Below are 23,303 nucleotides of genomic sequence, written 5' to 3'. Positions count from 1 at the left end.
ATAGATAATCCATGTGAATAATTAACTCAGGATGTGCATATATGTGTATATATCCATGTGTGTATATACATACATGTATACATATATAGACAATTATATGTATATATGTATTGCATAGTATATTTTGCAATAGACTTGGAGTTAGAAAGACCTGAGATGAAATCTTACTTCAGACACTGATATGGGATTCTGGGTTTCACTTTCTTCCAATGTAATACTAGCAGCTTGCCCTTAATTACTTCTCAGGTACTTCCTAACCTAAATCTGTTTTCCTATGATCTAGTATGTATGTGTGTGTATCGATAGGACATGTATATTCACACATACACACTCCATCTACTGTGTGCATATATATGCACACATACATATAAACATACATACAGACATGTCTTTCTGTATATGTTTGTAGAACAGACATATTTTTGGATCACCTAGTAGACCTTTACTTAACCAAAAAGGCTTGTAAATAAAATTCTTAGAATCATAGATTTTGAGCTAGAAAGGGCGTTTGAGGTCATTTCCCCCAGTTCCCTCATTTTGTAGGTGATTAGCTTATGGAGGAGAATTCTGTAATTACCCAAAGTTTTATGGGGAGAAGGGGGACAATGTGAAATGTTGGGAAGAACACTAGCTCTATAATGAGAGGGCCGTGGTTAAAATTCTATCATTGATGGTTGCTAACTTGACCTTATTCAATTATTTTTTTTTTCTTCCAGAAGTCTGGGTTTGTTTGTCTCTTATATGAGTAAGTTAGATCATATGGTCTCATAAATCTCTTCCCAATTTAGATCTATGAATCATCCATTATTTTATTCTTGAAGCCTTTGATCTTCTCTGCCTCCTTTTTCTTCTTCCCTCCTCCTCCTGCATATTTTTAATTGTTATCACCATCATCATCACAATTTCACCTTCAATATAACCATCACTACCACCATCAGCAGTAACATGAATCATTCGACAAAAGAATGAATATATGAATTAGATCTTTTCTCCTAATCCCCAAATGATCATGATCTTTCTCTTTTCCTGAGGCACCGTCTTCCTTCTTGTAGTTGAAATAAGGTCATACCGTTGGACTGATGCTTTGAAAGGTTAATAACCTATCATGGGGCATGTCTTCCCACTTAACATTCTTAAGCAGCATAACTAGAGAACCTAAGTAAGCATAAAGATATCACTTTTCATTCTTCCTCTCTCCTCCACCTGCCTTCTGCGTAGCTGAAGACTTTTTTTTTCTAATTAGCTTATTTTTTTTAAATAACCAGGAAAAACTGAGATCCTTAAAGTGGGGCAGGAACAGTCTTATGAAAAACTTCTCAGCTGAAGGTTATTCCTGACTCCAAAGAGACCTCCTCCTTTATCTGTGCCTCAGGGGAAGAAAACAAACAAAACAAAGACAGAAAACCTTAGGGGAGGGAATGTTCCCTAAAATCAGAAATCGATCCCTCTGTAAGTTAACTAGTTTCTAAAAGATACCTAAAGCAGGGGTTTTCCAACCAAGGATGGGAGCTCCTTGCAGCAGAACCGGTGAAGCAATATCCACTTATTAGTTCCTAAAATTGCAACATGAGCCTTCCTTCCTGCACCCTTCCATTTGAGTAAAGATTGCTTAGGAAATCATCCTCTCTCATTCTCTCCACAGATGTGAAAGTTCTATATAATTTTCAAGGAGCTTTTCTTTAACGCACATTTTGTAAGATTGAAAATAGATTTTTAAAAAGAGAAATTGATTTGAATAAAACAAGTTTTAAAGAATATTTGGCAAAGGAATAAATTGTCATTTCAAATTGGCCACATTTTATGGGAGCCATTCCTATTTCAATTTCAAAAGGAAATAAGAATCACAAATACTTCAATAGGAAACTGAAATACTTTTTTTTCTGGTATCAAGATTTTTTGCACCAGGAATTGCAGTACTTAAAAATAACTCACTGTAATATTTTACAAATAGATCAAAACTACTTTAGAAATTTGGTGATCATGGGATGGTGAAATGATAAAGGGGTTAGTCAAGTTGAGGAAGCCACACCATAGCTTATTGATTATCTGTTCTGATTAATTATATTAACAAGCAATTGAATTATGTGAATCATTCACCATTTTCCATAAAATGAACAATAACTAAAACAAATGCCTAAAAAGCCAAATCGGTAAAATATTCTTGTACTTAGCTGATTTTTCTATTTTAATCACTTTTGGACAAATATCCTTTTTTTGAATAAATTTATCACGGTGCTATGAAAAAGACATCATAGGTTGTTGTGTGGAAGGGACCTTATAGTTCCTATAACCCCTTCATTTTACAAATGAGGAAACAGAGACCCTTAGAGATGAAGTTACCTGTCAAAGTCAGAAAAGTAATAAATGATAGAAGTGGACAGAAAACCATCATCTGGTGATGTTTTTATGATGTCTTCCTATAGTGAGTGAGCAGCTGGGCTTCAGTGGTTAGATTCCTTAATGATAGAAGTTTACTCCTTAAGCTTATTTTTCTCATCCCCTTATTTTGTCTTTCTACCAGTCAGAAATTGCAGCTTAACATGGAATCAATGGGGTATAGGTCAATCTGTCTTTAAGAGTGTCCCCTTTAGGGGCGGCCAGGTGGCTCAGCAAGTGGGAGCACCGGCTCCAGTGTCGGGATGACCTGGATCAAATCTGGGCTCAGATACTCAGCACCACACCCAAAAATAACTGGCCGTGTAACCTTGAGCAAGTTACTAAACCCCGATTGCTTTAAAAAAAAAAATTAAAAAAAAAAAGAATGTCCCCTGACTTGTCCTAGCTGTGTGACCTGGGTAGTAATATATTATTCTTGTGCAACAGACAACTCTCTAATGCATTAAGCTATAGACATTAGGAAAGGAAGTTTTGCATCCCAATGGAGTCACAGATCTACCCCTCAAAAACATGAACTGTGCTTTTCTTGCTGGATATAGCAACAAACTTTGATTGTATTTTTATTCATTTATTAAAACAGGTTTTAAAACTAATTTATTTTATAAACAGTCTTCTAAGATTTTCTAAGAATGATTTTTGTCATTCTATTTATTACTGTTGAACATAATGGTAAAATCATATTGTGATTTCATATACAACTTTTTGGTTATTTGATGCTGATTAATTCATCTTCTTGAGTAAATGTCTCAACAATCTCTAAGGAAGCTAATATAATAATTATTATTCACATTTTACCTTTGATGTAAACAAAGTTCAGGGATGTTATGTGACTTTCCTAGGGTAATAAAGCTAACAAGAAATTAAACAAGTAGGCATTAGTAAGACTCTATTATATCCCTGTTTTTAGGAAACTAAGTATTTTTTTTTGGATGGGGAGGCATTTTAACTCATTTTAATGAGTTGCTCATTTTAACTGATTCTGAGAAGGCAAAAATAGATATTTTCAGATTCAAAAATTCAGATTTCACAAATTTGAGAGGGTCTAAGACTTGAAAAACTGTTTTAAATGAAACATCTCAAGAAGACACTGAACTTACCCAAATCACAGGTGGCTTCAATATCTTGATTACCGCCCATTCCATCTGCAGCTACTCATTCATATAAAAAAGACAAATCTAGGAAGGATACCTTGAGAATGGGAATTATAAATAAATTTCACTTTTATTTTATTTTTACCCCTTCTGGGTAACGATGAGAACACAGAGTAGGAGAGGAGTTTTCATACCTCTTTAAAGATCACATTACCTTGGAAGCACAAAAAGCTTGCAGACCACCAGAACTAGCTCTGAAAATAGCAGCAAGAAAAATCCTGAAGCTTGAGACAGTGCCTCCTCACTGCAAGGTAAGCTGAGTCCAACTTTAACATAAATTTTAAAGTCCAAAAATAGACTGGAAAAATGAGCAAAAAAAAATGACCTCCCAAAACGTCTATGGTAATAGAGAAGATTAAACATAAACTCAGAAGATGACAATGTCAAAATAACTACAAAAAATCCTTAAAGAAACATGGTGGTTGATTCTAAGCCAAAAGAGAATTCCTGGAAGAATTAAAGAAACAGATTAGAATAATGAAGGGAAAAAAGTCAGAAAGTAAATGAAAGAGATGCAAGAAAATTATGAAGGAAAAAATTGAGCTGGTAAAAGAGGCACAAAAATCCTAAAGAAAATGGTGTTTTTAAAACAGAATTGGACTAATGGTAAATAGAACACAAAAATTAATGAAATAAAAGAACACTTTAAAAGCCATAATTGTCAATTTTTAAAAAATGGATACAAAGTCTTACTGAAGAAAATAATTCCTTAAAAATTATACATGATTTAGTGGCTTCCTCATTAAAGGATCAGAGGATCTGGGATATAATCCAGAAAGCAAAGGAACTAGGATTATAACATGAATCGTTGCCACAGTAAAACTGAATGTAATCATTCAAGGGAAAATAGGGATATTTAGTGAAATAGAGGACTTTCAAACTTCCCTGATGAAAAGACCATAACTGAATTAAAAAAAAAAAGCATTTGAACAGAAGGCACAAGAGAAACAGAAAGTAAAGATAAAAATGAAAGTGATCAGAAGGGATTCAATGAGTTAAAATGCTTGTTTATATTTATTATTATACATACAGAAACACACTCAGTTGTGTATAGGAAAATGTAAGTTATGCACTAGGGAAATAAGAGAGAGGGGGGGTCAAAGAACAGGAGGCAGTGGTGAAAAGCAAAATAGTTTTTTGAGGATGAAAGGATAGAAAGAAGAAACAGAAGATAATGGGATGGAAAGAAATAGACAGTTTGTAATCATCTGTGAATGTGAGAGGGATGAGTGCCTCCGTAGAATGAAAGTGCATACAGAATGGATGAGAAACCATAATCCAACAATGTGTTATTTACAAGAGACACATTCAAAGCAGGAAGACACAGAGGGCTGGAGCAGAATACCTGCTTCATCAGAAGTAAAGCAAAACAAAACAGGAGTAGCAATCATGATCTCAGACAAAGTCAAAGCACAAAATAGACCTATTTAAAGGAGACTACGTTGTGCTAAAAGGTAGAATAGATGAAGTAATATCAGCACATTTTAGAGCAAGTTTCTCTTATAGAGCCTTCATTTCTCAAATAGACACTGAGCATATTACTGAGACAAATTTATAAAAGAGCCATTTACTGATTGTCAAATGCCAAAGTATATGAATAGGCAGTTTGCAGAAGAAGACATCAGTTATATGCAGTCATATAAAAAAAATGTTCCAAATCATCACTGATCAAAGATGTATATTGAAACAACTCTAAGGTACTACCTCTCACCTTTGAGAAATGACAGATTCTCGAGGGGATGAGGGGAAAATATGTACACTTAGGCACTGTTGGTAGAATTGGGACTGATCCAACCATTTTGGAGAACAATTTGGAACTATACCCAAAGGTCTATAACATAGCATATTCTTTGATTTAGCCATGCTGCTACTAAGTCTATATCCCAAAGATATCAAAGAAAAAGGGAAATGACCTACAAGGAAAATGATCTAAAACATTTATAGCAGCTCTTTTTGTAGTGGCAAAGAAGAGGAAATTGTGAGAATGCTTATCATCAGTTGGGCAATGCTTCAGCAAGCTGTAGCATATAATTGTGATAGAGTACTATTGTGCCATGAAAAGAGACAAGAGGGATTCATAACACAAAACAAAAACAAGCAAACAGAGACATGGTAAGATATGTATGAGCTGATGTAACGTAAAGTGAGAAGAACTGGGAAATCACTGTGCACAGTAACAGCAATATTCTAATGATGACCAATGAGGAAAACAGCTATTCTCAGTAAGAAAATTAGCTAAGATAATTCCTACAGACTCATGATGAAAAAAAGCTATCCACCTCAAGAAGAAGAAAACTGAGGTTCTGAGTGCAAATTGAACTGCCGTGGTCTCTCTTTTTCTTTCATTTTGTGAAATACGGCCAAAATGGAAATATGTTTTGCATGATTTCACATGTATAATTAAAACGCTATTATTTGCCTTTTCAGTGGGTGGGGAGAACAGTGGGAGGGAGGTAAAGAATTTGGAACTCAAATTGAAAAAGAAAGGAAAGTTATATAAATAATAATAAAAAAATAAAAACTTGGTTCTGAGAAAGAATTTTAAAAAATTATCATCCGTACCTTAAAGGGTGATTGTGAGGTTCAGATGTGATGATGTGTGGAAGCACTCTGCAAAACCTCCGTAATAAGTGAATATTGCTTGTCCCTTTCTTTTTAGTTTCCGTTTCTTGATGAATTTCCATCAAAAACAGCAAAAATAAAAATTAAACAAAACAAAATAAAACCCTGCTCCCTTGGTTGGCCATATCTCCCTAATTTTTACTCAGTGAAACTAAGAAATGTTATTTTCAAGTAAGAACAATCAGATTTAATCTTTGACCTTCAGCCTCCTGTGACTCCTGTATCCAGGCAACCGCATTTAGAGTTTTCATTACTGGCAGAAATAGATCAGGAGTATTGAGTCAAATGCTGACTAAAAACAAACAATAAAAAACCCCGAAACAATTAAGGACCTTCTATGTACCAAACACTGTACCAAGCACAGTGGTGATGAAGAAAGGCAAAGACAACCTCTGCCCTCAAAGAAAGAAGTTTTGGCAACTGTAGTGATCATATGAAAGGGAATATAAATCAATGTATTTTTTTTTTCCTCATCTGGAAAAAAAAAATACCTGAAAAAAAACCAACAGTTTTTCAGTTGCTTTCAGTTATCTCTTACTCTTTCTGACCCCCATGGGATTTTCTGGCAGAAATACTGAAATGGTTTGCCATTCCCTTCTCCAGCTTATCTTATAGATGAGAAAATTGAGGCAAATGGGATTAAGTGACTTGCCCAAGGTCAAATAGCTAGTAAGTGTCTGAGGCTACATTTGGACTCAGGTCTTCCTGACTCTAGGACTGGCACTCTATCCACTTTGCCACCTAGCTGTCCGTCAAACAATAGATGCAGGAAAAAATAAGTACATGAAAAATACCTCTTGTCTGGATTATGTCCTGCAGCTGGATGGGCAACCAAGTGAATCTCATATAGCTTTGAGTTTGACACCTCTCTTCAGGTATATGATGATCTAGCAATTGAAATAGGGATGGTATTTGATCCGCTCGGCCACATTCAAGGACAGGAGTAGAAAAAAAAAAGTGATGAAAATTTCCAAGAGGCAAATTTCATCTTAATGTACATGTGTATGTGTGTGAGGAAGGGATCTTCCTACCATTTGGAGCTGTCCAGTAGAATAAGACATCTTAGGTCTTGTTTGGATGAAACAGTAGGCTATAATGTCATTTTTTTCAGGTATCAATAGGACTTTAAAATAGCATATTTGTCAAATTTATAACAAAGTTGCCTGAGATAGTTAACCCTGTATGACTAGATCAGCAGCAAAAGGATTTGTATATGCACCGGGTTAAATCTAAAAGATAAAATTCAGAATAGATAAATGTAAACTCTTATACTAGGACTTAATAATTCAACATCTAAGTACAGGATCAGAAAGGCAGGGTTAGACAACATTTACCTTCAGATGTACTTTAGGGCTGCAGTAGATGGCAAGGTGAATTTGAGTGTGATGTGACAACCCAAACAGGTAATGTAATTTCTGGTTGCATTAAGATAGGGATAGCTTCTAAGAATAGAGAGATAATAGCCCCCTCTGTCTTGATCAGAGGATATCAAAAAGTACTATGTTCATTTCTCAGAATCATAGTTTGAATGACTTCAATAAGGTAGAAAGTTTCCAGGTTACAATAAAAGGCCTTGAGGCCATTTCACATGAGTGCCCCTTGAATTGGCTGGAGATAGTTATTTTGAAGAAAATATTCAGGTTGGGAAGAGATAGTTGTTTTCAAATATTTGTAGGGCCCTCATGTGGAATGGTGAGTAGATTTTTTTTTTTTCTGTTTGGCCCCAAAGACCAGAATTAAGAGATCTGAATGTAAGTTCCAGAGAATATTTGAATTTGGTATAAAAACAAACAGAAACCTAGTAATTAAAGCCATTTAAAAGTACAATGGAATGCCTTTTAGAGTTTGTGGTTCTTCCTCACAGTAGGTCTTTGGTTAGATGTTTTATCTCCCTATTGGATGTTTTAGAGTAGGGATTCCTTTTGATGACTGTTGAGGTCTTTCCTCTGAAATTTTGTGTTTCTGTGAGAATAGGCCTGTCCTCTGAGAATCCAAAACTATGAAATAAACATGTCATCAGTAGTGAGAAAACTAGGGGATCATACTGGGGACTGGACCTAGGGCACTTCTCTTGTTGTATTACCTGTCTCCCATCTTCTTTATCAGTAGGCCATGTGGACATCATCACCATATAAAACATGGCATTGCTGTAAGGGAATAGGAAAGGGTCTTGAGAAGGTATCAAACTTCAGAAAAAAAAAATATTACATTTTCAGCTGTTTTTTCCAGTGATCCCATACAGAAAGAACAAGAAACATTTGAAAAGTAAAAATTTCAAAGCATCTCAAGTTGCCCTGTAGGCATTTGAGTTGCTATTCTCTGAGTCAGAATCCCATTTATAGAGGGGTTTATGTGGTCCCCTAAGTGATAAAGGGCAATTTTTTTTAAAAGAGAGAGATGAAGTAATTCAGCTCTGCCTAGACCTAGAATATTTGCTCCATTTTTTGAGGAATTCAAGGAAGAGACAAGGGCGTGTGAACCTTCAGCTTTAGATAGGTAGGAAGTTACCGATTCTATTGCTGACTCAGACTGCATGAAGAAAGAAAGCAAAGCCAGGTATGGGAATTGAGGAATGAATTCAGCCTGTGCTAGAGGCTGTTATTTAAAAAGTGCCCCAAAGTGCTTTAGAGCTGTGGTGAAGCTGATACAATCCCAACAGGCCCAAATATCTCAAAAGGCAGCTGCCTCTGCTCCTCCTAGACAACATGTTTGAAACAGACAATTCAGTAGCTCGAAGGCCTAGGGAACTTCAGAGTTCTCTTCTCTCAGATTTCCTGGTGTGTGTCTTCTCTTTGCTGGTGTGCTGTGGACTTTCTAGCGTCCAAAGGGAAGCATTTTGTTCTGCCCCAGCCAGCCTCCTTCCTTCTCGGCTGTTAATTATTTCTGAATCACTCCTCGGGGAGATACTGGTTCTCTTTGTTTTTGGGAAACAGACATTCTACTTTCAAAATAATACTAATAATAGTTAACACATATATCTCTTTAAAGGTTATAAAATGTTTTACATATATTTTCTAAAAGGAGCCCTACACAGACCTTAAATTTCCAGGCATTTCAGAAGCTGTAAGGTCCAACCTACTTATTTGAGAGATGAGAAAACCCAGGGAATTTGAGGGCTTTATGAAAAGCCATGAAGCTAGAAGGCATTAGAGGCAGGACAGAAACTCAGATCTTTGGACTCCAGAGCCAATGATGTTTCCACTTTACCATACTGCCTCTCTGATATCATCAGATCACAGCAAAATCAAGCATTTCAGCAACAAAGCAAACTAATGCAAAGCAAATGCAATCCAAAGTTTTACTGCTGGTCATTGCAATGCCTGGAGCATGAGAACTGGAATAATTCTCATATGTGTAACTAAGTATGGGCAATAAGGATGTCTTCTGGGATTCTAAAAGGCAAGGGATACATTTCCTCCCTTTTGTGAGCTTCTGACCCATCATCCCTACAACTTAAAATCTTCTGCTGATCACAGGGCAAGATGGCCTTCACTCTTTCACTCATCTCTGTGCCAAGCCAAGACTTGACTCTATGGCTTTAGTCTCCCAGGATTTGGGAGATGAGGGACTGGAGATTATCAGCCATGTTTATATGAGGAAGAGGGAGATAGAGGCCAAAGGAGACCAAGTGACTTAGAAAACTATCCCCCAGGTAGTAGCATGAGAGGCAAAGCTTGAACCAAGATTATGGAATCATAGGACCACAGATTTAGAGCTCTAAAGGACCTCTGAGGTCATTTAATTTAGTCACTTCTTTCAAAATCTGATATTTTTGAATTTGAAAACACAAACATTTCTATATATAAAGATTGGAGAAAGTAAATTGCATACATAACTGCACATCTCTAAAATATACAATGGCTTTTAGAAATTATGGAATATGTTTAACATTTCACTTCCAAAAGTGTTCTGCTTATCTCTTTCCCTCTTAATTTAACTTTCTCCTATTATCTTTTGTGCATTAAAAATATTTAAATGTCACTCATTTCTCTTCTTTATTTTTTAAGAGAGTGGAGTTATCAACTATTACTACACTCATTTTAAACGCCCAATGCTTGCCATACCCCTAAAAAAAAATTCACTTGTGGCAATGAAGTGATTCAGAGATAGAGCATCCCTGAAATCAGAAAGATATGAGATCAAATCCAGCCTCAGATACTTCCTAGCTGTGTGACCCTGGGCAAGTCACATAATTTTTGTTTGACTCCGTTTTCTCTTCAATAAAATTGTGATAATAATAGCATCTAGGACCCAGAGTTCTGTTAGGATCCAATAATCTACTATTTGTAAAGCCCTTAGCATGGTTCCTGGCATACACTACACACTCTGTAAATGCTTATGATAATAAGGGCAGCAGCAACAACAACAATAATAATCATTGTTTTTATTATCATTATAGCAAATTAATTCCACTTGCAAGTCATGTTACAAAATATATATCTCACTGTACAGTTTTTAAGTCTTTAGAAGTTGTTTTTTGTTTCTTTGTTTTAAAAAATGTATTTATTGACTTCATTGTTCTCTTGGTTCTCGTTTCACTCTTTAGAAGTATATAAAATTCTTTACAGATTGCTCTGAGTCTATGTCTTTCATCACTTTTTACGATGGCATAATATTCCATTACATTCCCAGAACAAAATGTGTTCAACCATTTCCTAATTTATAGGCACCCCCTTAGTTTCTAGTTCTTTTTAAAAAATAACCAAAAAATGATGCTTTCAGCACTTTTTTATAAGTCAATTCTTCCCATCTATTATTTTTTGAGGTGTAAGTTTACCAATGCTATCACCATTCAGATTTTCTCTCTCCTCTACTTACTTTAATATTTTATGAAATTATAATACTCCTAGGTTTCCAACATTCCATGTTCTAGAGTTTTCAAATAAATGTGTATTCTTCATTTAGTAAAGTGGGAGAACATCTTCAGTAAATTTCTGAAAACTTTCTGCCTTATTGTAGTGACTATTTTGCATCAATTAAATATTTTTTATAAAATGTAGATATAGACAATATCTTTCCTTTTGTCTATTTCCCGTTTACCATGTCAATCAACATCTTGTCTTAATAGGTTGGATTGGAACAATTGTAAGTTGATACAAAAGACATCTCTATCATTTCATCTAATTTGTTGTTTTCTTTGATATGGTGTTGGAAATAATTTATGATATGATAGCATAGAGGAAGCTACTTCTGAAATGACATATTCAGATGTCATCAAGAATTTCTTTCCTCAAAGGAGGCTATATCTCTCTTCTTGAATAATATCCATGGCACAAAAGACAAAAGCTTTTGAAGAATCTATGAGCACTAGGGAGTTGACAAGTAGTACCCATCTCTGGACTCATTTTTTAAATCCTGAACCATGTTTTCCAGCACAGGTTATGCCACCTTCATCTCTGCCTACTTTCCTAATGAAGATACAAAGGAAACAAAGTTAGTTGGTTTCTTTTGGAGGTGCTTTTAAAAAAAAAATTGGGTGGAGTTTCTTTAATTCTTTATTCTTTGAAATACATACAGCAACAAAGTATAATTTTTTTATAAACAGAAGAGACTTAAGAGATCATCTAGTCCAACCCTATTGGACAGTTAAGGAGACTGAGTTACATTAAAGTTAACTGATTTGTCCAGGATCATGTAGTTACTATTCAAAATGGCTAATGATGAAATAGGGGACTTACTAAAGTAACTACTGTCTACATTTTGTTTAAAGTATGAGTAAAATTTCCCTTCTCTTCCCCTCAAAAAACTGATTTGAAATGCTCCCCAGTTAAAGACTTACTGAAGTGCAGGTAGCCCTAGGGTTCCCAAAGGCTATGCCAGTGGAATTCAAGTTCTGGCTGGCCTTATCACTTGGGAAAGACTTTAACTCCAGTCCCAGGGATGGACTGTAGCTTTTCATGTGATCACTGGCCTAAACTCAGAGAGCTCATAATTCAATGGTTTGACCACCAGGTATTTCTCCTACATTAATAAAAGACAAAATTCTTTTGAGTCTTATCAAAGGTATATCATTAAAAAAAGTCTAAAGTGCTGGTACTTTCAACTATTAGGGGAATGATTAGCAGAGTGTGACATTAGTCTAAGTAAGAGGTATGAGTGTTTAAGCACTCATGATAGGGCATGGCAGTGAAAATGAAAGGAGAGATTGAAGAATTATTTTAGAGGTAAAATCTACAAGCCAATAATTCAATATACCAGACACCAAATTATCTCATTTTCAAATGGTCAAATTAATTTTGTCCAACTTCAACATCACCTCCAGGGCCACTCAAGTCATGTGCAAAAGTTAACTCATTGAATAAAGCCCATTAATCATGCAAATACTTACATGTGACTAATATAATAATGCATGAAACTCATTCACAATGAGTTCTGAGACTTTCAGGCTTTAAGACCTTGGCTTAAATACTCATGAAACCAGGAAATGAGAACTACAATTACCTCCCACTCAGGCACAATTTGGATTATCAGGAGTCTGAGCAAACAACGCTAATAATCTTCAGTGGTTTTTCCGATTTCTCTTCTTTAGGCCTTCATTTACTGTTCTGTACACAGAGTACTACAGTAATGAGTAAAGGTTAAAAGAAAGTTTTCAGAATTTGTAGCATTTTTGACAGAATCATGGTATATATTTATAGGATTTCTTTAACTTCATGTTACATAAATAAAATCATATTGTCAATGAGTTGGTCACTGGCTGCTCACAAAACAAATGGCATAAGGCTGCTGCTGCTACTGATTATAATAACAATGATAATTAATAATAATAACTATGATAGTTACAATCCCATTAAATTGTTTTAAGGTTAATTGGCCTTAAGATTCTCAAAGCATTTTCTACATGAATGTCCAGTTTGGTAACCAGGTTAAGAAAAGCTATTATTCCATAAGTGTCAGAGGTGGGATTCCTGATGTTAAAGGCCATTTCCCCTTCACCTAGACCAAACTGATGATCCAAAGTAGACTGGTTAAAGGTGAGATCACTTGATTTTCTCTGTGCTAAGTCCTGCAGATAAAAATAAAACAAAATCAGTCCTCTCTCTCAAGTCTAATGTAACTCAAAGTCTAATGCAGGGGGGACAACATGCAAATAACTAGGTACATATAAAAATGTATATAAACACATGTTTGCACATGCATAGATGTATAAGACCTGAGGGTATTGTACATCTAAAAATATAAGCATGCATCTCAGGTAAGTAGGTAGATAAGATATGAAGTCTGGCCCACCTTTGCAGAGGGTACAAGAAAGGCCAAGCCTTCACTACCAGAATGACAACTGTGGAGTAGGTGAAGGAGAACATAGTAAGAAGTCATATTTCTCTGCATATACAGGGCACACAAAACTGTGGAGTCTTTGAATTTGTTGGTATCCATCTCATTTAACTTAAATGACTTGGAAACTTAAAATAATTCAATTGTATTTTCTTTTTCATTCAAGTCAAGGGTTGAAGTCCCTTATATTTTCTGTCCTTGTTATGATTCTAGCTACTTGGAAATTTGTTCATATATTGCTTTAACCTCATGGAGATGGTTAAGTCAACAGGAAATCTATGGATTTAATGTGCCCCCCTAAGCCCTCATCTTGGATCACAGTTAAATCTCAGATGCAAAGCTACTGAGATTGAAAGTAGTTGTCTTTCAATAAAGTGGACCTCAGTTAATACCAAGGTTACCTCTCGTGACAGCTTTGAAGAGGGACATTCATTCCCGATATACACCCACTTTCATTGGCAAAGAATCAGGGTATTTCCACCCTGAACATTGAAGAGTCTGTCAGGGCTTGACCTAAGCCTTTCTCTGACCTAGCAAAGTATGTGCTAGGATTTTGTTAGTTGTGGGAAAAGTTTAGTGTCTTTTCGGGGATAAAAAAAGATAGCTAACTGGATCTTATTTAGGAGGTTTTTATCTTTGTTCCTTATGCACCATAAAAATAGAATTTAAGACTATTGAATTCATTTCAATTCAATACAGAAAGCATGGATTAATAAGCACTTGTTATGCGGAAGACTGCCTTGTATACAATAAGGATTTAATGAAGCCTTGTGGGATAAATGATTTTATAAGAAAAAATGACTCTTGGCAATGGAATGCTTAAAAACTTGGATTTCATCATTTCCTATAAATTTCAGTCATCAGTTATTAAGCAACAGCTCTATGTATTTTGCTATCCCTTCAATGAAGGAACTGACCTTCTACTAGAGCGATAATACATTTGCAGGCTAAAATGAAGTGACCAAGAGAACTAGAAAATTGTTGGTGGTGGAATGGGTTGGGGTGAGGGTAAGGAAAGAATTCCTATAGGAAGAGGCATTTGAGCTGGGCCTTAAAGAAAACTAGAGATTCCCTCATATACCCCAAAGCAATGAGGAATGTGTCGTAGCTCATAGGATGTGGCCTGTTTGGGGTTTTCTTTTGATCTGTTTGTCATTGTTCAGTCATGCTTCAGTCATCTCTCCTTCTCCATGACTCCATTTTGGGTTTTCTTGGTGAAGATATTGGGGTCATGTGCCCTTTCCTTTTCCAGCTTGTATTACAGATGAGAAAACAGGCAAACAGGGTGAAGTGACTTCTCTAGGGCCACAAAGCTATTAAGTGTCTAAGGCCTAGTTTGAACTGACAGTGATGAATGTTCCTGAGTCCAGGCCTAGAATTCCATTGACTATACCATGTAGTTGTTACTAATCTAAAACAATAGTCCTTTTCAAAACCAAGTCCTTAGATATATTGTTGGGCTCATGGGTAGATGATAATAACCTTTTCTTTTTAAAGATCATATATTTAGAGCTGGAAAGGAACTGAGATTTGGGATCATTGAGTCCAAAGCTCTCACACAACAGATGAGGAACTAGAATCTCAGAGCCTTGCCCATCACCTCATGGATAAAGAACATGAAAATGGAAGCTGGAACCTAGGTCTTCTACTTCCCAATAGTGGGTGTGGTCTATTGGATCACAGTGCCTTAAAATAGAATTGTTTGTGTGTGTGTGTGTTTTCTACGTATTATGAAATTTGTGTAACAGAAAAAAAAAGACTTACAATAATGCTATAATGTGAAGGATGTCAACTATAGAAAACTGCCCAAAGATGGAATTTATTTTATCAAAATCATCATTGATAGAAAGATTAGTGCAGAATTTGTTAACCTGATGAGACTTTCAAAGATAATCTTCTTGTAAATCATGACAGATTCAGAAATGGTAGCATATAACAAGATATTAATGCTTAATTATGAGATGAGGTGATAACTGCATCTATTATATAAAAACTCAACTATAAAATACCATTCACTTGAATATAATTCATTTGCATGAAAATATTTTTTATGAACAGTAGTTTAGGAAGGAAAGACTACAATTCTTATATCATTATAAATCATTCCAACAATCAGATAGAAAGTTTATCTTCTAAAGCAATAGAATTTTTGGTGTCTACTCTTTTATTTCCATGGGGAAGATAACAATTTTAATGAATGTTATTTTTTTTTCACTTTCTTTACATTCATTATCCAGTTAGATAGTCTATAAAGTATGGTATGGTATGGGAGAAAAACCACTGAATCTAAAGTCAAGAAAGGTGAGGGTTCAAATCCTGATTGTAACATTTAATTAACGGTGACCCTTGGACCACAATGTAGTGCCTATGGCATCCCACTCCTGTGTAACCCCTCCTAAAAGGTCGACCCAGCTTCAAAGAATTCTGTGTGTGTATATGTGTGCGTGTGTGTGTGTGTGTGTACACACACATATACACATATAGGCACAGATAGATAGATAGATAGATATAAGAAATAAAAAAAAGAAATCCACTTGCCTGGAATAATACCACTATATATATATTTGGAACTCATAATTTGGTTGTCCTGATGAAAGTGTTTAATTTTACTAGTCAAAGAGAAGACACACAATTTAAAACAAAGACATTTAAATGAAATAGTAGAGTAATACAAGATTGGCACCATTTTAAAACCTGGCCTCACTACCATGAACATGAAATTGTTGGAAAGAGTTAATACTTGTAAGGATCAGAAATGAGAAGCATAGACATGTCACAAGACAGACCTAGACATAAAGGAAACCTTGTTGCACTCCTTTTAGATTCATTTTTATCATTTGTAAAGTAGGATCATAATATTAGTACTATTGCACTGAGTTCTTAAACTCTCAAGAATGAGATTATGCATTCATTAATCCACTTAAGGAGTATTTATAATACATTTTCTATGTTTTAAGCACTAAGCTGACTGCTCGTCCTTGCACAAGGTAGATGTAGGGCATGGTATTAAAGTTGGAAACCAGAACTAGGACAGGAATGAAGGCTGGCTTTGGCCCCTCCATTAAGTGGGTGCTTCTAGAGGAACTCACCAATGGGACAAGGGTGTGGATTGTATAGAGAGGAGGTTATTTCCTATATTATTTTGATTATTATTACTTCTTGGTTGGAAAAGAAAGCAACATGCCTGGGATCATACCACATACATATGTATTTGTGGCAGGAGTTCAACCTGTCTTCCTGACTCTACATCTAGGCCAATAGTCTCTCTTCTATGATGCCTAAATCTCCATAGAATCAGAAGTTTGTTTTTTTAATTAAGCATCAATGTACATTAGTTCTAAAGAGTAAAATATCTGTGCTGTTAATTTCTTTCTTATCCATAATGTCACCAAATCAAAACTCCAATTTCCGTGGTGTGGGAACTCTTATGAGGACTGCCCACAGCAAAGGAAATAGTGATCTGTTTCTAACTTAGAGAAATCTTAGAGGGGCTGAGTCTTGGAGAGGCTGTTATTTGTCTACAGACACACAGCAGAGACTTTCAATCAGGACGTCCTGACTCCATGTCAGACACCTAAGATGCTGATTTGTTTAATGAATCTCCTGAAGTAACCTTTCTGAATTTTATTTTAGGAAGAACTAAACCCCATCATTGTCACTCCCCCAATCCAAGCCATCGATCAGGACCGGGACATCGAACCGCCTTCTGATCGGCCTGGGATCCTCTACTCCATCCTTGTGGGTTCGTATCTGCTCATCCTTTGTCACTTTTACATCAGTGAGTGGTTTCACACACAGACATAATAGTATGGCAGAAGGTCTTGGAAAAGAAGAAGCCTTTTGGGCAATGGAGAGGAGAGGGTTGTTGAACTGAAATTCATCATTTGGAAATTTATTTTTTGTCATTTCTGAGTATTTCTAGATCATTTCTGGCATTTGTGTCTGTTTCAAAATTTCTCTGGCTTTAAAATAGTATTTGATATTGAGTTCAGAGTGGCATTATTTCATTTATGTAGAGCAGGGCCTAGGGATAAAGGGAAAGAAAAATGGAGGTGAAAATAATGATATAAAAGGGAGATAGAACTTTTGGGGAAAATAAGTGTCTTTTCCTACACATGATCTATTTTAGTGTTATTGGAATATTTACTTCATTTGCAAAGTGATAGACCTCAATTTCAAGAGTATCCCTTGATTGCCATAACAAAATAAACTGTTTATTTCTAACAATGGAGACATAAAAGAGAAAATGATAAAATAGCACCTACAGGCTTCATATATAGTGCATTAATCAGATTAAAACCTCAAAGATCCTTGGCCTTCTCGGGAATTAGGTCTAGATAACCCTTCTAAAAACTGTTAAAAAACACAATTAAATGAACCTGGATTTCAATTATGCTCCTGCTGTTTTATTATGCACTTCAGGTGTCCTTTTCTCTGTATCTTAGGATAGAATGTTGGTAACTCTGTCTGTCTGTCTGTATGCCTCTCTCTCTCTCTCTCTCTCTCTCTCTTTTCTCCTTCCTCACCCCCCCCCCACTCTGTCTCTGTCCATCTCTTTGCTCTATCTCTTTTTTTCTCTCTGTCTCTCTCTCTGTGTCTCTGTCTCTCTCTGTGTCTCTGTCTCTCTTTCTCTGTCTTTGTCTCCCTCCTTTCCTCCTTCCCTTTGTCTCTAATATCACAAGCACTGAAGCATTAAGCAATGCATCAGATCTGTGTATTTTACTAACAGAGTTTAAAGTACAGTATAATTTCCAATTTCACTGCAGGGAACCCATCTCCTAACAGGAGCCTCAGAGTATGTCAACCCTTTGCTATGGTCTCCTGAACCTTAGGAGACCCTTCTTCATGTGGATGTGGAGAGATGGCTCATTGGGTCAAAGGCATAACTGACAGAGGCCAGATTAAGGTGCTATTTAAAAAAAATGTTTAGTTTTGTTTTTCCCATCAGAGCCAAACTAAAGTGATGTAACTAGGGCTTTCCCCCAGGTAAAAATATTTGGAAGACACAAGAAGCAGGTGTACTCCTTAAGCAAGTAGAAACAACACAGATTAACACCTAATTTAGGTTTGATTATGTTTTCGTAATTGGAAACATAAACCCCATCAGCCAGTGTTTGGCTGAGCAGATGAGTACAATAAAAGAGGGCAGATAGGTAGCTCACTGGATAGAGTGCCCACCTGGATTCAGGAAGATCAGATTTCAAATATGGTCTGAGATACCTCCTAGCTGTGCGACTCTGGGCAAGTCACTTTACCTTATTTGCCTCAGTTTCCTCATTAGAAAAATGAACTGGAGAAGGAAATGGTAAACCACTTCAGAATGTTTGTCAAGAAAACCCCAAAGAGGATCATAAAGAGTAGGACATGACTGGAAAAAAGTGACTCAAAAACAGTAAAAGAGCCCATTTCTTACTGCGCTACTGTTTACCCTTTAGTTGATAGGCAATTCAGCTATGCTTTGACTTTGGGTATAGCAATTTATTTTTCTAAGGATCAGTTTCTTAGCTAAACACTGAGATTGGTATTATTAAATTGCTTCCTATGCCTTTTCTGGAGTTGAACTAGTGACAGATTCTCACATTATATATAGTGATTTGGATGTTGTTTTTGGTGGGTATAGAAGATACTATTATTGTAATCAATTTATGATTATTGTGTACCCACTGAGTACTCACTCAATTTAAATGCAGTCAGTTCTCACTATTAACATCAGTAATTAGAATGAATAATGCCAAATGAACATTTTTTCACAAATTATTCATATTTTCAGAATAATTTTAAAAAGTAGAAAATTAAGTGAAGAAAAAAGACATTTTACCCTAAAATAAAGAAAAAGTTGTTATTGATTAGTACTACAGCAATATTTTATGATATTTGGCCTTGGGGATGCTGAATTCTTGGCATTTTTCTTTCTGGAATCCAGTTATAGCTTTAAGATTTTTGGGGGGAGATTTTTAATTTTTGTCTGTATTTTCCAGTATGAGGATAACCTGAACTATTATCACTAAAGTTCTTTGCTCATTGTAAACACTGTTTATAATTTCTAGGAAATAAAGCTTCTTCTTCAATCAATGTGTAATTTTAAATTGGATTTCAAATCAGTTGTTGTATGACTTGGGATATCGGCTGATATACATAATCTGAGCAGATTGGCCTCAGTGAAATGAAGATCCAAACCAAGTCCTCTGTATTAGAGAACAAGAGGATTTGAGGGAACTTTGTTCTCAATCTCTGGGTCACAAACATGGATTCTCTTTTTTTCCCCAGAGTCATACTAATGAATCCATTCCAAAGATCCTCAGTCAACAGCATCTTTCTGTTTGTGCTAAGGGGTAAAATTCTCTTATAATAAGATATATTCCTGCTTAGACACTGCTTGGTGACATGTACTAAATTATTCACATATGAAATATTCAATCTTGAAAATGGTGCAGAAAATATTTGTTTTACCTTATTGTTTTCTCTGCACTTAATAACTTTCCTTTCTGGAGATGATTCTGAACCCTATGGATAAAAGATAAGATGCCTTGTAGTATTTTGATATATGGTAGAGATCTGTATTAGACTCTCAGTTAAATTGCTAATAAAAGGAAAGGACAGATATTTTAAAGAATGATCTCTCTATTATGTAATGATCATAGCAAATCAGGCCTTTATCTCCTCTTAGAGAGATTCTTGCTACAGCCTTCCCATTGGTTTTCTTCACTACAGCATCTCTTCCATTACCCCCTTTAAAAGGTCCCAATTGGTATGCCCAAAACATAGGCTTGACCACACTATTTCTCTCCTCAAATGGTTCCTGTGGCTTACTACGACCTCTACAAATCTCTTATCATATCATTGAAAGTACTTCCCAGCATAACTCTAGATTGATTTCATGTTATTCCCCCTCAAGATTCATTCACCTTAGCATGGTTTTCCCTTCCTCCGATACAACATTTTATCACCATACATCTCCATTGCTATGCCTTTGAGTAGATGGTCACCCCTACATGGGGTGTGGTCCTCACCTTCCTCTGTTCTAGTCTCTAGTTCATTTAGGGTTCTCATCTCACATGCTACTCCCTACATTGGATCACCTTTCTTCATTTCTATCGTACACACTCAGTAGTGTTCCCTAATTTGTCTTGGCAGTCAACTGCATGGAAATGGTAATTGTACACATGGACTCAGATGTAAACTCCAAGGGAGAAAATGTAGACGGTGCACAATTGAGGCTTTAAGAGTAACTATCCTGAGGAGAAATGTTGAAACAATGGAGAACAAGAGGAAATAGGCACATGGAAGACACAGGAGAGAAATGGCACAGATGCTAAAGGAGCATCCAGGACAAGAAGATAGTAAAAAATGTGAAAAATCCTCAGGCATCAGAGAGAATCAAATAATATAGAAAAATGACAAAGAATGTATTAAGTACTTACTGTGTGCCCAGGAATGTAATAAATCCTGAGGATCCAAATATGGAGCTCAAATAAAAATGTTTGCGCAGGATTCATCTCCTCATCTAGGAGAATACTGACCTGAGGTTCTGGTCTATGAGTCTGGAGTTTTGAAGGTTGAGAGAAAACAAAAGTTCTTGCTTCCTGTTTTGAGACAGGACATTTGCAGATCTAGGTTCTCTCCAGAGAGAGATCCCTGGAGAGAGAGGGAAGAGTTTGGAGAGTACCAGATGTGTAAAGGAGCCAGCATCTCTACATCCCCCTGCCTTCTCAGCTGATTCTTTAGAAACATAAGAGAATTTTCGCTTGGGTGAGAGCAGAGACTTTCCTTCTCTGATGAGCAGAGATCTCTCTCTGGAGTGGATAAGCTTGTGCAATCTGGTGTTGTTTTGGTTCATTCTAATTTGTATTACTCCTCTGATATCTGTTCAATATTTGGATTAATGGTGTTACTCACAAATCACTATTCATGATGATATTTTATGTAACTGGTATTTGGGGAGAAGAGGTCAAGCCTTTGAATATAAGCTTAGAGTACCTGTTCTTTTTTAATAAATAGTTACCAGGCAAGAAGTTTGAACCTAAGGGGTGGGGAGTGCTTTCTTCCAACCTAGCAATATTTGGTGGAGAAGGGGATGGTCAGAGTAGGAACAGATTGACATGATTCTAGTTCAGCATCCCTCCTTAGAAGAGGCGGGTTGGCAGGTCTCAGTATCTGGCTTCCCTCTAGGCAGGAATCAAAGTTTCCCTTGGAGAGGAGTGAAATAGATTCTAGAGATTCCTATTCATTTTTTCTATGACAATTTGGACAAATCCATGTGGGCAACACATACATGCATGTGTACATAGACACATTAGATGTATAGGAAAGCAAAAACAGTCCCTGCCCTTAGAGTTTATATTTTAATAGAGAGATGCAAGCACATTAGAACTTGTTATATAGGGAAGAGGGATTTATCCTGAAAGTTACAGGGATTTGTGGAGTAGATTAACACAACCCTTGCAGGAAGGACGACAGAGTACATCTGATCGTGGTTCCTCATGATAGTTCTGAGAAAATTAAGCCCTGGATAGTCATGATGCACAATATGTGCACTGAGAACCTGATTCCAAAGAGCTGAGAAGTGAAAGGGGTCGAAGGGAATGGAGGCAGATAGGTGTTGGGAAGTAAAAGTCAGAGGAGATATAAACTGAGAGCTTGAGGAGACAATGGACGGCTTTCTAAAGGCAGCTAAGCTGTGAGAATTTTAGAGAGAGCAAGAGAAGGAGCTATCAATTGGGGAAAATCAAAAGAGGAGAGATGAAAAAAAAGGAGTAGTGGATGGTACCGGTCAGAGGAGAACACAGGAAGTTCAAAGGACAAAGACCATCCCTTACTTTATTGACTGACCAAATGGGAAGCTGGATGTGGATCATTAGAGGAATATTGAGGTATGGGAAGGGGAGATGAGGAAACTCAGGGAAAATAACCTCAATTTTCTCAGTAAAATAGAAGATGAATACTTTTATTTGGAACAAGAGGCAAGAGTAGCAACGTGCTGTGGAAAGTGTGAGAATCAACCAGGGAAGGAAAAAAATATTGCTCTGCAACAGTGGGAAACCATTTAAGATTAGAGAGCCTGAATTTGTAGTGGACCAAAGTACGGCATTTTTTTACATTCTCAAGCAATGATCAGAATCTCAGAAGCAGCAGAAGAGGGAGAGGATGGAGGCCTGTTTGGGGAAACTAGAGGTAATAGTACTAGTACTAGTAACAATTATGATAACAACAACAACAAAATCATCAACAGAATCCATATAGGACTTTAGAGTTTACTAAGCACTTGACATGGAGACCTTGTGAGACTGATACTCTTTTATACCTATTCTACAGAAGAGGAAACTGATGCCAAAGGTTTGTTAGGACAAAGAAAAGTTTAGAATGAAACAAAGGAGGAGAGGGAAAGACAGAAGTTTTGAACACAGGGAGGAATTCCAAGTTACAGGAACATGTATGCAGCACCGTTATAGGGCAGGAGATTTCTTCAAGTCCCAATAAATGCAACTGCATTCTAATTGCTTCTGTACGGAATGAGCATAAAATGGGAGCCTTATTCCTACAGATCTTGGTTTCTGTGATGTACTTGGGTAGCGTCTGACTCTGTATATCCCCTGCATTTCATCAACTTGTAAAGAATATAGAGTGTGCCTGCATAGAGTGGGTTTGGATTAATCAACAGAGGCTTGTATGAGAAGAGGAAATTTGAGTCCTGATAATCATGTTTTAGACACTTAGATTTGCCACTGAAATGCCCTTTGGCCTTCAATGCATTTTTTTCTTAAAAGCCTTTTCGTCTGCCTTTTTTTAGTGTTATAAGGAGTACATTAAATCCACGTGTATTTTTCATTCTGTTGGTAATATTGAGTGCCATCCCCAGCA

General features: G+C 36.3%; 1 protein-coding gene across 1 annotated transcript in view; it reads left to right on the top strand.

Moving 5' to 3' along the window:
- Positions 1-23,303, top strand: part of LOC138172037 (protocadherin-15-like) — a 2,287,527-nt gene that overhangs the window by 1,747,776 nt on the left and 516,448 nt on the right. Inside the window, exon 12 of the mRNA XM_069101643.1 lies at positions 17,079-17,187. Within this exon, the coding sequence (XP_068957744.1) occupies positions 17,079-17,187 (109 nt within the window). The remainder of the gene's footprint in view (positions 1-17,078; positions 17,188-23,303) is intronic.

Source organism: Petaurus breviceps, unplaced genomic scaffold, assembly GCF_028583685.1.
Source record: "Petaurus breviceps papuanus isolate PSGF00001 unplaced genomic scaffold, PetGlider_PUasm1.0 490, whole genome shotgun sequence".
Classification (NCBI taxonomy): Eukaryota; Metazoa; Chordata; class Mammalia; order Diprotodontia; family Petauridae; genus Petaurus; species Petaurus breviceps.
The sequence above is the reverse complement of the archived record's forward strand: the minus strand, read 5'-3'. Positions and strand labels throughout refer to the sequence as shown.